Source organism: Rhipicephalus microplus, unplaced genomic scaffold, assembly GCF_043290135.1.
Source record: "Rhipicephalus microplus isolate Deutch F79 unplaced genomic scaffold, USDA_Rmic scaffold_20, whole genome shotgun sequence".
NCBI classification, from domain to species: domain Eukaryota; kingdom Metazoa; phylum Arthropoda; class Arachnida; order Ixodida; family Ixodidae; genus Rhipicephalus; species Rhipicephalus microplus.
The window spans coordinates 9869310-9884206 of record NW_027464593.1 but is presented as its reverse complement, the minus strand read 5'-3'; the positions used below and the strand labels follow the sequence as shown (position 1 = coordinate 9884206).

At 44.2% G+C, this 14897-nt stretch overlaps 1 protein-coding gene across 1 annotated transcript in view; it reads right to left on the bottom strand.

The window, feature by feature from the left end:
• LOC119186219 (uncharacterized) overlaps positions 1-14897 on the bottom strand; it is a 54208-nt gene that overhangs the window by 24349 nt on the left and 14962 nt on the right. The window contains exons 5-9 of the mRNA XM_075883738.1: positions 10847-10945; positions 9702-9803; positions 6370-6519; positions 2942-3076; positions 1522-1813 (exon numbers count right to left, since the gene is read on the bottom strand). Of these exons, the coding sequence (XP_075739853.1) occupies positions 1522-1813; positions 2942-3076; positions 6370-6519; positions 9702-9803; positions 10847-10945 (778 nt within the window). The remainder of the gene's footprint in view (positions 1-1521; positions 1814-2941; positions 3077-6369; positions 6520-9701; positions 9804-10846; positions 10946-14897) is intronic.

Sequence of the window (14897 nt, the reverse complement as noted above, 5' to 3'; positions counted from 1 at the left end):
CGGAGGGAACTACCAGTCTTTGTTGATGAAGCATTTAATTAACAGTACTCCACCTATCAGGTGTAACGATTGCATGGTGTTGTTTCTCTACTGCAGAGACTGGAGGAGGTGCATGACCGAAATATTAGGCTGTTCCATAAAAACCGGCTCAAGAAAGCCAGTTGAAAAACAACTTGTCACCTTTTGGAATCAGTTTTATGCTGCTATTTAGTAAAAAAAAAACTTAAAATGTCAGAAAATTTTAGCTTCAGCATAATAATCATAAACAGGCCCAAATATTAGGAATGTTCAAATCACAGTAGACTCTCATTAAGTGAAACTTGAAGGGACAAAAAAATATGTTCCATTTATTAAAAAGTTGCATTTTTTGAGAGACGAAGGGTCCAAAGTACCATATTTACTTGCGTAACGAACCCACTTTTATTTATTTTTTTCAGAAGTGTTGTCGCCAATTTGGGGGTATGGTTCATCATGCGGTAGAAAAAAGTCACAGGAGTTATAATAACAGCGAAAATTTTGCATGACTACTTTGCTCGTCTTGGGCTGCAAAATGCGTGACGAATCTTTTTGTAGCCCGAAGCTCTCGCTTTCTTTCATAAAGAACGTGCACGGATCGATGCCAAAGTGTCGTCCAGCTGCTCAGTTCCCATGCTCCGGTGCATGTTCGACCAACTTCCATGAAAGCTGACCACGCGTTTTGTCTGTTCGAGATGGGATATATTATAGCATGACTCTACGGGTTACACAGCGTGCCGGCTTTTAAAAAAAATGACGAAGTGACCGGTAAGTTTAAAACCAGCTGTGTAGCTAGCATACCGGCCATACGGGCCATGCGCAGCAGGTGTCCTCAACTAAGCTCACTACGACAAACCCGACAACAAAAATGCAGTGCCAGATGCTGGTGCACAAACGTCGCAGGCTACGTGCTGTCGGGGCGATGAGCACTTTGCATGGCCTCCGGAGTTGACGGGCACGTGGCGAGCTTTTACGTTGCGTGCCCGTCATCTCCGAGGCCATGCATTTGTTTTGTTGCACTGTTCTCAGGCCGCTGTGCTTGATTGGCACTGTAAGATTTCTCCTGCATTCGACAGATGGCACTTTGCCGCGAAAGACGCGACTTTTAAACTTTGATTGATGTAGTTCGCATTCACGATGCTCACAAGCATTTAGCATGGTTGCAAAACTATGCTTTGACTTTTAGTGCATCATTATTTTGTGATATAATGGCTTGATTTATTGTTGTTTCGATCATCAACAGCACTGGTTGTCACACCGAAATAAAATGAACAGATACATTTAAAAAATACTTTTTTTTTAATTTTTTTTTTCAATGAGGAAGGTGGGGGGGTGGCACATGTACGAAACCAGTCATATCAGAGGCAGTTGCTCCATTTAGGCAGCAGTCCCACTTGAAAATTTCCCTTTACTGGGAGTCAGCTGCAACATGTTAGAAGCCACTGGGTACACTATTACTCCAAAAGACGACTTCATAGGGGAGGCTATGCGAAGTGGCCTGCTCACCCGTCAGTTCCGGAGGTGGCTTGCGATAGCGGTTCTTCTCGATGCTGAAGCTTGTGCGTGCCGCGCGGGCACCCTGCAGCACCATCTCGTGCGAGACCACCCGGTTAGTGGGCTGGACGGGCGCTGCCGCGGGAGCAGAGGTGCCAGCACCAGAGGAGCTAGAGCCAGCAGAGGACGCGCCCCCGTCTTGGGCCGACTCTCGGCGCAGTCGCTTGAGCGTGTTCACGGCCACATTCAGGTAGACGGTCTTGCCTGAGCTCCGCTCGTAGGTCTGCTTCTCCTCGGACAACGCCTGCAATAGGAACCACGCGTTACATGTACGTGCAGCACGGTATCACAGAAATAATAATATCTGGGGCTTCACGTCCCACAACACGATTATGAGGGACATCGTAGAAGAGGGCTCCAGAAATCTCGTCGTTCTAATGTCCCTTAGCGTGCACCGACGTCCTGGAATACAGGCCTTTTGCATTTCACCTCCATTGAAATGCAACCACCACACTTGGCACTGAACCAGTAACTTTCAGGTCAGCAGCTAAGTTCCAATGATGGTGGAAAATGCAGCTAGGTCAACGGGCTCAACTACTTTTGGCGAGAGCACTTTCAGTGCACATGGTCTAGGGGGTTGTTTTCCCCTCATGGCGCCCATGTGCGCAATAGCATAGGTGGAACAGCTAGCCCAGTTGCCATCATGCAAGAAATGAAACTACGCTTGTGCGATGGCACCAGTGGTGCTGCAGTGGGAGAGAGGTTACACAGGGTTATGATGAATGCAGCTCATCCTCATTGGGGTCTTCGCGAGCTAGCTGACAACTAGCAGAAGTTCCATCTAACGATTCCATGGCTCGGTCCCACACACCCCTGCAGTGAGTCGAATGCCGGCAATGCTGCATTTGTGGTACATTGGGTGAGTTATGTTGTTGTGAGTGTTATATCTGCATACAAGGACATTATTTGTCATGTTACTGTAGTTATTTGATTTGTAGGACTCGGCCAATGGGCGCACCAGTGCGTAAAAGGAACTAATAAATGTATGTCTTCATTACCCGATGATGTGTAGTGTATCTGTATGTCCCACGAGTGGCCCACTCTTCTTTGCCCCACATTTATGGCAGAGAAAGAAAAGTACAGAAAAGCAAACTACCATATTTTCTCATGCACTGCCAACTGAAAGAATACGGAAAACTTGAAGCTAAGGTCAGGGTGCAGGTTTCATGTGGATTTCAGTGAGGATGTGGCTTAACGACAGTGCTTCACAGTAATGCACACAGATGGCTCACGTTTTATTGAACAGTATTCGCGCCTTCCTTTACAGTGAATAAAACGTGATGCAATGTGGCTATAGACAGAGTTCGATGGCTACTAAATTGCAATGCACAATGAAAAAGCATCTGTGAAAATGGCACAGGAGATGGCAAACTTTTTGGATGGCTTCGTCTTCGGTGCTGCAGCACTTGGCACACTCGTCCAGGAAAAGGTTGAGGTAGCGCTGGCGCACAGCCGTCGGAACTCGGCTGCCATACTCGGCCGGGATTGTGGGGCGCTTGGACAGGACCTGCGCAATCCACGTAGACTGTTATCTTAACGTCAAAGTGACATTTCATCTGTGTAACCCTTACTGTTGAACGATTAGTCCAAACACTTCAAGTACTAGAAAATATAGTGACAGGAGCCACAGTACCCCATATCATTTGCTACAAGTGTTTCCACAAAGTTGTCTTGTGACACGGATTTGCTCTTGAAAAACTTGTTTAATTTCTTGATCTATTTTCATGAAACGTCTTGAGTCTATGTATATTAGTACGGCAATCTTAAATATGCAGACATTTTTGTAGTATAAGGTGTATCTGTTAAAATAGAAAATATTACACAGTACACAGTCCTGATAGCAGATAATAAATTTTGATATGCTGATTTGCTTTGTAATGCACTCAGTTTTGATGAGAGTCTTGCTCCCCATAAGGCACATTAGATATTTCTCATTTAAAAAACCATGCATTATACAGTGTAGACCATTTAAACCATAACTGATTACAGTGTAGGACCTGCTATAATGCAGTTTTTTCTTACCCCCATCTACCCTCCCACAGGCCTCCATGTACACTCATACCTGAATATAACAAATGTGGATATAACAAAATATCAGGCATAACAAAGTAAATAAGAAAAAGTCTTGCAACAGATAGATTCTAATAAATAATCTTTATAACAAATTTTCAGATTTAATTAAATTAATTTTCTTGTAAGACGCAACTTTGTTTAATGAGGTTTGAGAGTGTACGCATACCGCTTACTGTGCAGTCCCCCAAGATAAAAGACCGGTTATTATGTGGCTGCCAGAACATCCTCAAAGAAGCGAGCGTTCTTCTCATCGCACGTGTGCCAGCTGAGCAGGAAGCAACAACAGCATTACGAGGGAGGGGATGTAGAACGAGATGCGAGGGGGCAGAGAAGAAAGAAGAGGGGGTGATGATGGGGGTGGGGGTGCAGCAGTTCTACACAGGTGCGGGGGGCAAAGAGGGGGAGTAGTTGCATAGGTGACAGGGAAGCCTTTGCCTCCTTCGTCGCTCTTGCTTTGGCCACTTTTCATGCACGCCTAGCCATAAGCGAGCGTCCGTATCCATTGCTATTTTTCTGTTCGATTAACAGTCGGGAAAATAGCTGCATCATCGTAGAGTGCAGATTTCGTGCATGCCAGTTCGATTCCCGCACTCATGACAATGCTTTGAAACGTGATCGAGCGTTGGCCTTTGACCACCAACAGTCGGGCTGACAAACTAGGAAGACCTTTTTCAGAACAGTTGCAGCGGCTGTTCTCCCGACTGCAAACAAAACTTCGTTTCCCGCGTGCTGGCCTCGGTTTAGCTTGTGAGTGCGATCTCTTCTACGTCCGATCTCCGTGTTTCTTTAGCAAGTGTCTCATAACAGCTTGCTTACGACACAGCAACTCAAACCTAGGCCTAACAAATGCTAGCTGCCTTGTCAGTAGTGGCCGCCAAATACCAAAGGTGCGGTCTGATGCCGAGTCCACACATTTTGCACTTGTTACATTTAGAACAAGTGGCTTACACCTTTGACAAAAATGAGGGCCGGTGTCTAACACTCTTGTGGCAGTTCACGGTCAATAATGTTTTGGACATCGCCCATACACCCGCAAAATATCACTTGCCATTTGACATAAACGAGAAGGTCTGAAAAGTCATTAAACATCTTTCCATTACAGCACACTTTTTATTTTTATTTTATTTATTTTTTCCCCGCGTCCCTTCTGTGGACAATGCAGGTCTGCGAACGCTAACTGTTCAACATTTTTGAATTTAAGTGGATACAAACGTACACTCCAGTCGCATGCCCTAACAGTCAGAACCGCACAGCTGTCTCTTGCATGTTTTGCGCACACGCAGCCTTTCGAAGATGTTTGGTTATAGTGTGGCCCCCCTACTGGTGCAGATATTCACCACTCCGGTGACTTGCATAAGAAGCAAACTATGCAGTACTACAAAAATAATTGCCCACTTGAAATCCACACACAAATATACATGAAGTCACAAAGTATCGTCAAAATCGAACAAGAAATAAATAAATACTTTTAAGAGCAGTGTCTCCCTTTTGTCACAATTATTTCGGGAGCGCTTGCAATGGACTGGGTTCAGAGGAACTGGAGATGGGTGTGGCAAACAAACACCCTTTATCACACCAAAAAAAAATGAGAACGAAGTAAAAAAATCGAAAGCGTAAACAAACACTTCCAAACACACAAAATTAATTCAATAACAGCTTGTGCATAGTCAAACTAAACTGGCTGTAGCCAAGTCTAAATCGTCTCTAGCCCTAGCCGCTAGTACTAAGCCAATATGGCGTCTCAACCCTCGAACGTGCTTGCAATTCGTCGTGTTGCCACATCGACTCCGTGCCCTTTGCTGCATCGACACTTAGTCGAGTTCGCCGCCGCCGCTCTCCGTGAGTTTATACAGTCGTGGTCCTTTTCTGCCGAACAAGCCGCTTGATCTAATTGCCGGTTGGTTCCGGTCTTTGACATCTTCTCCGGCTCAGTTAGACTATGCCTAACTCATCAATGGCGTTGCGACTGTGGTGTGAGCCGCATCTGCTCTGGTTCGAAGTGGAAGAGTTGTATGCCCACCAGGAACTGTGGTCAAAGGTTGCGGCAAGTCAGGGCAGCCTCACTTGAGTCTTACGAGATCGACAGCCACTTCCTGGGTCTCTTCGCCGACAGGCTTCAGAACCAGGCGGCACTACTGCTTCCCTCGCTGTAGCGACGCTGACCTTCCTGATCTTTCCAGTTCAAAGCCCCAATGCACAGTGCCAGCATGTTTTTCGTGAATTTTCATTACGACTCAGGTCACGTGCCACGAGCCTTCTCATACATGAATGTGGCATGTATGTGCACCATCGCGGGTCTCGCGCACTGACGCCGCATTCCAGCGCCCTGCACGTGACTCATGACATGACCTTTTGCTCATGACACCCTAAATGCACTGTCTATTTTGACCCACATAATTCTTGCAGCACGTTAATGAGAGCTTCCACACTGCTGCATAAGTAGCGAACAAGTGTCTAAGTTGCATGAAAAGTTGGAGAAGAAAAGAAAGAAGGAGCTTAGGAGAAGGAAAGGTTGGCATGGCAAACGGAGGATCAATGTTGCACAGTAAGAGAAAAATAAAAAGGGACATCCCTTTTCTGAGCAAAGACAGAGCAGTAGATGCATCAGAACTACTTTAGATACAAGTAAACTTAAAATGTGGTGCTGGGCTTTTTCTCTTTTGGGCAGTAGCGCAAGTGCCCTCGAAGGGCGAGTACGAGTGTGGAACCGAGAAAAGACGCACTCACCAGGGCTGGGACGTGGGCCACCCTGGGCTGTCCCTTGGGCTGGGAGGCCACCACGTGAGCTGCAGTGCGCGTCCCCTGAGGCAGCTGGGCTAAAGCAGAGCGGCGCGCCGCCGCCAGCAGCGGCGCATTCGCCACCGGTGCCACTCGGCCCTGAAACACAGGCACTGATTATACAGAACATACTGACAGAGCACACCACTGAACAAGCAGCCATTTATCACTGAATGCTGGAATTATTACAACTAACACCTAAGACGCAGAACGCCCCCTTTAAATGAAACAATCCAATGCTCCCTAAAGAGGAGCAACCTCCTTTTGTTTTACACTGCCCTGTGCAACATTTTCTCATTGAAGGAGCACCGTTTTCCAATATCCCTGTTTGGAAGAGGTACGAACGAATGTACTCAATCACCCTCATGCAGTTGTCACATTAGCGCACTTTATGGTTACTAATGGCTTGAAGCGTGTGATTAATGCCCTCCTCCTCTCCCTGTGCCATCAGTGACCTTCGGTTTTTCCTTTCTCTAACACAGTAAAAGCTCATTGATTGACCTGTAAAGGGGCTAAAAACTTCAATTTAAGTAGAGTTAGAATAATTGAGCGGCTGTCAGAATAAACAGACACCTCGATACACTGCACGGGCAAAATTCAAGGAAGCTACCTCGGGGCTCATTATCACAAACACACCACTACTTAAAAATTTGTAGCAGATGATTTCTTAAATTAAATTCATGGAGCTCTAACAGCGAACAGAATTAATTGATCAGTCAGTGACAACCCAAACACAAGCACTTACGAGCATTCATGTAAGCAGTGAGCCTTCGTGGCGAAATAAATGATGTTGATTGTTTTACAAAACAGTTATTTACATGGCAGAGTTAATGCAATCAAAATCAAAGTAATCATTAATTTGCATTTGCTTGCATTTCTTCATTCGTGACTCCAACTAGCATAGTTTGCAGCTTGTACAAGGGTTCCGGTGCAGCATCCAAATTATTATCTGCTGAGAAATGCTGCTGTTTTTTTCTTATGCGATTCTTAAATGGAAAAGAAGATAAAAGTGAGCCCCGTAACTGTCTGCATCAGTGTGCGACACCTCAACAGTAGCTCACGAGGAATGAGGGTAAGGAGGGATTCAAAGGATAGAATTAAGAGATATATATAGAGAGAAGAAGGAGAGAGTGAGGCACAGGGACAGCGACACCGAAAAGCAAAGAGAAGGTAGAAAAGATGGACACGGTCGCAGGTGTCCAAGGACGGGGCACTACTCAGCGAGAGCTCTTGTCAGCAGCAGGAGATGGCGTAGGGCGAGCCAGTCGGCCAGAGCTGCGCTGTCGTTGGAGATCGTGGGGGTACAACTGGTCGACACGAAATCAAGCGAGTGAGTTCCTTGTTTTACTGTTTTGTTCGTATAGCAAATTTGGTTTGGTTTGGTTTTGCGACACATTGTTATCCCTCTGGGTCGACTTCTGCAAAGAGCAATAAAAACGAGGGACTCTCTGTATGAATTATCCGCATCGGATACTGACTCATTTCAACTATCCAAAGTATTCCCCCATGGAAATACACAGGGCTGCCCCATGACCACGGTGGAAGTTTGAATTAACTGGAAGTTTAAATTAACGAGCTTTTACTGTTAAACAATTGATCTGTCCTTACAGGTTCAACCTGCATGCCCTATGAATTATTTCAACACCACCTCAAGCATCACATCATGCTACGGAGCAAACCCGGGTGAAAAAGTACTAAATTCATCTTTGATCCTTATCAATAAAGGAATAGAACAAGCTACCCACCCAAATCGTTGCGGTGACACCGACTAGCTTATTACGACCAGCATTGCTAGCTTATCTTGAATCCTGCCACCCTCAGTAACAAAAGTTTCTCTACCAGAGAACTTAATTGCATCACCTGTTTTATTTGTTCCTTTATTTCAGACATGCCGCCAGTCCCAATGGGAATTTTTGCAGGAAGGGCATACATAGTATAAAGATATACAAAAGTCAACATTGTTCTCGCTTTCCTCATCGTGCCCTTTTGTTTAAAAATTTACATTCTTTCTATTATCTCACAATTTGTGGTACCAAAGTTTCGTTTAAACTGCCTGCAGTGGTTGTGTAAATTCTCCTACATTATGTGCCCTAACATGATGCCCCTAGGGAACATGAATGAAGAAATAAAGTATGCCCATGTGCACGTGCAACGTAAGTGCCTACATCTTGTGCACGAACACTGCATATGTAAAACGAATACAAAAGGAGGGGGAAAAGGTGAACACTGATTATCAGCTGAAATTTCATTGAAGAAACAACATATAAGCAAAAACCTTCTAGGAACTACTCATGCGCACACGCGGTGGCGTGTCAAGAACAAGATGAAATAGATACAAATGACACGTGTGAAGGCAGTGAGTAGTGGTCCCGCGAGTTTACAATTTGGAGCAATTTTCGGAGCGAGAAAAGTGTGTTTCGGAGCAGGTTTGGAGCAAGAGAAACTGTGTTTTGGAGCAAGTTTGAAGCAGACGAAACAAAATTTAGAATCATATGGAGCAACACATGTTTAAAATGCCGGTGAATATTCACATTAGTGTGCATACTAGAAATGCTTTTGTGATGTAAATGGGTGTTCTTGACACTCTCCGAAACAGACTTTTTTTCGCTCCGAAAATTGCTCCAAATTGTAAACTGGCTGTGTTGCTGTGTAGCTACAAGCATTGTTATTGCCATCTTTGTCCCTGGCATCCTGGTTTTCGAGAAAAGATGAACCACTTTAGGCAGACAGGATAAAATTCTTTGGTAACATTAGAAATGAAAGGGTAAAGATGCGGCACATTAAAGGCTGCTTTTCTGAACCTTTATCTCGGACTAAGTGCGAACTTGTGCATGCGAGGACAGAGCATCATGAGCAAATGCATAAACATTTTTAAAGCAGTGTCATGTACACATTGTTAAACACATGTGCATAAATCCGCAATCAAACTTAAGAACTTACGCATATCTTGCTAGAGTAAACTCTGAGAAAAAAGGGCACACTTAGGGCAGCTTCTCGCAGTAGAGTAAAAATCACTGGGCTTGCCAGTAATTCCTTTCCCAAATATTGTGCCCTCAGTACTTTTAATCAAGAAAGCTAAGTTACACACATGGCCCCTATGCCTTTCACAACCATGAGAAACAGTGTGCACAGCGATAATGCAAGAAAAACCTGTGAGACACATGACAATTATTGTTTTGATTATGAGCCCAACTAATACGACTCGAGCAATCATTTACAACAAACGTGTCGCGCAACGTCCCTGAGTCACCAATGCCTATCATGCCCAAGGAGTCACTCACCTGTCCTGCTGCCTGGAAACGCTGGTGCAGCTGGGCAAAACGATTGTGCATGGCTTGCGCAGCCGACACGTGCGCCAATAGGCCTTGCGGGGCTAATGGGCGCTGCGCAAATGAGTAAATCTCATGAGAAGCTTGAAGTATAAGGTGTATACAATATCGATCAATATAAGAGAGCCACAAGATCTCTCTCAAAAGGCTGAAATAATTGAACATGCATGCACTGACTTATGAGCTCAGCAACCTTTACTGTTCAGTTAGCTACTTGTTTTGTATTATACCCTTTGAAATTTCTACGCCTCAATTACACTCTATGCTCTATATAAGGAACCAGCGTACAAGAGACTTTCGGACACGGTATGTGTGACTGCATAGCACTATGGCATTTAGGCAAAGCTGATTTTTGAAGTCCGAAAAGCACAGGAGTGGCAGTAGCTTCTGTTGATGCACTTTAGGTAATGAAATTTGAATAAATGTTGTGACATCAAAGCGTTTCAGCCATTGAAACTAGACAATGTCGTACAGTGACTCTATGGAGATTGTGGCAGTTCCATGAAAGCGTCAAAATTTTCAAGCATCTTAAAAAAATCAGTAGCTCCATCCTTGTCACTAACGCCTGCTGACATCTCCCATCCGATGTTATAGTTTTCTCACAATTGCCTGCTGTCCCTGTCTTTTTCTTTTGATGCAATCAGTTTAAAGCAATCACCAGTGATAACCACGGAGTTGTCTTCACACTTGAACATTTTAAAAGAGGGTTCAACTGCACTCACTGTAATTCATCATAGAGCACCCAAACCTTAAGTGCTCAGGTCTTGAGTTGAAATCCCAGACTGGGATGCACAATTCCAGCGTACAACGTGCAATTCGAGGGTTGTCAGAGCAGATCCAACCGACGTAAATGCGATCCGTTTTCCACTTTAATTTATACCAGCCAACTTCCCTGTTACTACACTACACTTCAAGGCAACAATTAATGGTGCTCATGGTTCCCTATGCATAACTGCCTATTGCACTCCTTTGGTTGCGTCTAACAAAGAAATGCACCCTCTGGAAAAAATTCCCCTTCCTTCAATAATGCAAAAGCAAGTTATACTTGAGAAAATACAGCGGACACGGTTGTGCAATTCACTCATTAGTGGTCTCACCCGAGCAAGGTCCGGGTTGTGCGCGACGCGCTTCTTGGTCGGGATGGCAGGTTCCAGGGTCGACTCCACCGCCCGCTTGGTGTGAAGCCGCTCCTGAGGCTAAAAAGTTACAGATGCAGATCACAAGAATCAGTCTCAGGCGGCAAGCTGTTGACGGCGATGCATCAATAATAACTATTATGCTGCTGTTATGTATATTATTAAGCAAGAAAATGCTCAAAATGAAAATGCAGGTAGGGACGCCACTGTGAGATTCCCACTCCAAACAGTGTGACGTAGTAAATTTGAAGAGTGTCTACTGAGTGGTGCATAGCTTCCACTCCATAAAAATGATGTACATAGTCACCTGTGGGTGCCATAGGCCAAGCATATGAAGTTTCGGAAAATTTTATCAAGCCAATGTCACGAAAATACAAAAAATACATTCTGCAATTGGTTATGTCATGCGCTGAGATTTTGGAACGATATTTAAAAATGAAACTTCGACCATGATTTCTCCGCTAATAATGAACTTATGATAGTGAAACTTATGGCATTAGATTTCTCAAAGTGCAGTTTGTCCATCTGAACCAAGTCATTATTTTTCTTTAGTGTCCCTTGAACCTTTTGTGGTCTGCAGCTTTCACCCACTTAATAGCCATTCTGGCATACACGTATTTTGCCAGTTTTGAGTACCACGAATGAAAACAACAACTGTGCAAGAAAGACTCAGTCGATGTTCATTCTTGCAGTGCATTTTGTGCCCCAGTCTCTCAGTAATACTCCGGCAGCATGTGATGCCCAACAGTGAACCACTGTGGCTGTTTTGCATTGTCAGGGGTGGCCTGGCAATAGATCGCAAAGAGCTACAATGCGTCCACACATCTTGCGTGCCCACTAAAATAAACCGGCTGAAGTCGTTCATAGCAACATGTTAGTTTCTCTTGCCACTGAAGACGACCTAGTAAATCCATACGTCTAGTTCTCTGTTTCGAGTGCAGATAGTGCCACAGTGCCACGACACCCCCCAGTAATACTGCAAAAAGAAGCTCTGTGTGTAGAGCTGAAAGGGAGACTGGTTCGTGCTGCTTTTACCTTTTCACTACCTAGGTCTCCTCGATTTGACCGCACTTTCTGCACTAGTTCAAGAGTGCTGCACTTTGGCCCTCGATTTGGCGAGTACAGATCGTGCTACTTGCACTTCTGCACTCAATTTGGCGTCATGCGGCACAAGTTCATCGCACTTCAGCACTAGCCTTCACGCAAGTTGTCGTCTCAGGCAAGTAGCGCTAGGTGAATGATGTGGCTGCATTTTTTCCCTTAATTTGACCGCTGCATCGAAACCACTGGTGTCGTGCTACACTAACACTAGAAGAACTGACGCGGCACTTGCACAACACTTTCGTGAACTACAAGCACCAAGTGCAGCCAAATCAAGGAGACCTCCTGTGTCCACCTTTGTGGACATGACTCCTTGAGCGAATCACAAAACAGCAAACTCCTCAGTGAAATTAGAAACTCGTACATCCTTACCCAATGTGTACTTTAACCATACTCCAAGAGTGAGCCCCACAAGCCAGCATTAGATGTTGGGATTTTTGTGTAGTAGAACTGAAAGACGGGCGAGTTGGAACGTATGCATTGTTGGGTAGCACACAAATCTTCCTGGGCTCGTCCTGTTTCCTTCTTTTGTGTTCTCCATTTGTGCGCTACCCAATAATTAATAGGCCCTTTTTGGGGCGTGTAGAAAAATGGAACTTACGTTTTCAGCTCTAGCAAGCAAGGATGCAAGAGATACAACACCACAAAAAAAGTAAACATCGGCAAGCAGCTTGTGCAGAACGCAGCTCCTTAGGCTAAACTGCATAAACTTATGAACATAACATTTATTTTTTGTATACAAGGTAGTGGGTACAAAAGTTATGCACTTGGTTTTTAGGAATTATTTCGAATGTATTCAGAGGCCTGAAGGCCGGAATTCATATTTATAGGTGGTGTTCTAGCCATTCTCACGGCTATGTCTATTTTCGTAGACACTCACTTTCACCCTCCGAAAGCCATGGAGAGGATGCAACATTCTCCTGTACTTTACCAACTTATTCCTGTGTTCTGCAAGAAGTAACATTGTCCTGAATGCACTGATGTGCTTGTTAGACAAGCTGGTCCTAGAGAAGCAGGAAGCAGAGTAGTAATTCAAAGATGTTACCTCAAAAATTATTCAGCAAGCAAAGGGTTAACCATAAAACTGTTTACACATAGTCAAAACCCTAAAACCAGAAACTGGCATAGCTGTAATGACTCTCAAAGTGTCTTTTATAAAGAGGAACCTCAACAATCCCTCAGTCTGTGTTTAGGATAACTCTAAATCAAATTTCTAGATGACACGTTTAGCCCTTTCACGACCGTCGGCGAGTATAGTAGTCATGAGATTTTTCTGAAAAAAAAAGACCCAGAACTGGTGCTGCACGAAAGCAATGAAGATGCTTATCATACTTGTGTTTAACGCTAGAAGGCTACACTTGCCCATGTTGGGACATTTTGTGCATTGGCTTTCACTTTAGCAGCATTTTTCATTGTACTGCCACGTGGTGAAACCACCTTTGAGTAATCTTTTTGAGCATGATTAGTGAAATAAAGAAACGCCATTGAATTGAAAGAATGGTAGCGTTTTCTTCACAAAAAAAAAGCTCTACGAATTGAGCAAAAATGTTGTTGATGATTCTGGCACATTTTTCTTCTTTTCTTTTGATCGTGAAGGCCATGATCGCATGGAAGAAACATTCGTTCCCAATATGGGCTAGCTTTGAAATGGTTTAACTGAATTATATGATGTTTTGCAGTGACACTTTTAATCTCGTAGTACACTAACACCCAAACCAATAGGAAACGGCTGCGAACGGCACGAGCAAAACACCATCCCAGCCTTCAAAATCTCAAACGAGGCGAATGACTTTCCTGAGTGAACTGAACTCTTCGAAAAGATCAAAGACATCCGTCTTGACGTTTTTTACTAACCTCGCCAAGAATCTGTTCACTCGATGCAATGCACACCGTGGTCTAACAACCAGTGCTAAAGCGCACCGTCCCCCATTTCGAAAACGCGCTTTATGCCCCGGCCACACTGTCAAATTTAGTGTCATCGTGACCAAGTGCACCTGCACCCCCAGAATGTTCCTTCAGCGGCCAGCTACTACACGAGCAAAGAAAGTGTACTCAGGAAATGATGGTGATTACAATGGGCACTTAAGCAACACAATGAATATTTGCTATTTGTGGTAACATTTTTTAGGTAATAATGAGTTACAGCTACAAACAACCATTCAGATAATCATTTTGCATAAATACAGTGGCTGGAGTCATAGCACAACATGTGCTGCGCATGCCCCTGGCGTTCACGGCTGTAAACTGCCCAAGAGCAAGAATAGCAGAGTAGTTTTTTGTGGTACCAAACGTTTTAATGCTTAAGAATATCAGCAACAAAAATAACAAGAGTTTTAAAATGCTATAAACTCAGTTTCTGATAATGACTCATTCATTCTCGCGCAACTGCTACCGAGGCTTTGCAGCGTCTGCCACTAAAGCACTCCCATGAGACAGCGTGCGAATGGCGCTAGCTGCAAGGTGCACTTACTAAGCTCCTCAGAGTGGCAGAGGTATCACTTTTGCCACTTTTGTGCACTGTCGGCAAGGAAGACTCCACAAACATTCAGCTAGTGGTAAATTGAGCATTCATTCTACCTAAAGTTCTTTCATAACAGCTCTTGTAGAAATACTTCGCTACGCACAACCACATCGGTGAAGACAGCACAGTGTTTTTCAAGACACCAGATGTGAGGCGCATGAGCGGGAATTTCAAAATATTTTTTCTTTACTTCTAACGAAAAATTCTCACTGTTGGCAGAAAACTATTGCAAGTAATTTGAGTAATTCATTGAATTCAGTTTATGTAAAAATACAGGACAACTGACTGTGCAATAACTATACTCAGTTTCACTACCGTGGTTCAGCACTACCAAAGCTACAAGGTGTAAGAAAGCCACCTGCTTGCGCACCAAAACATAGCCCCAGATAG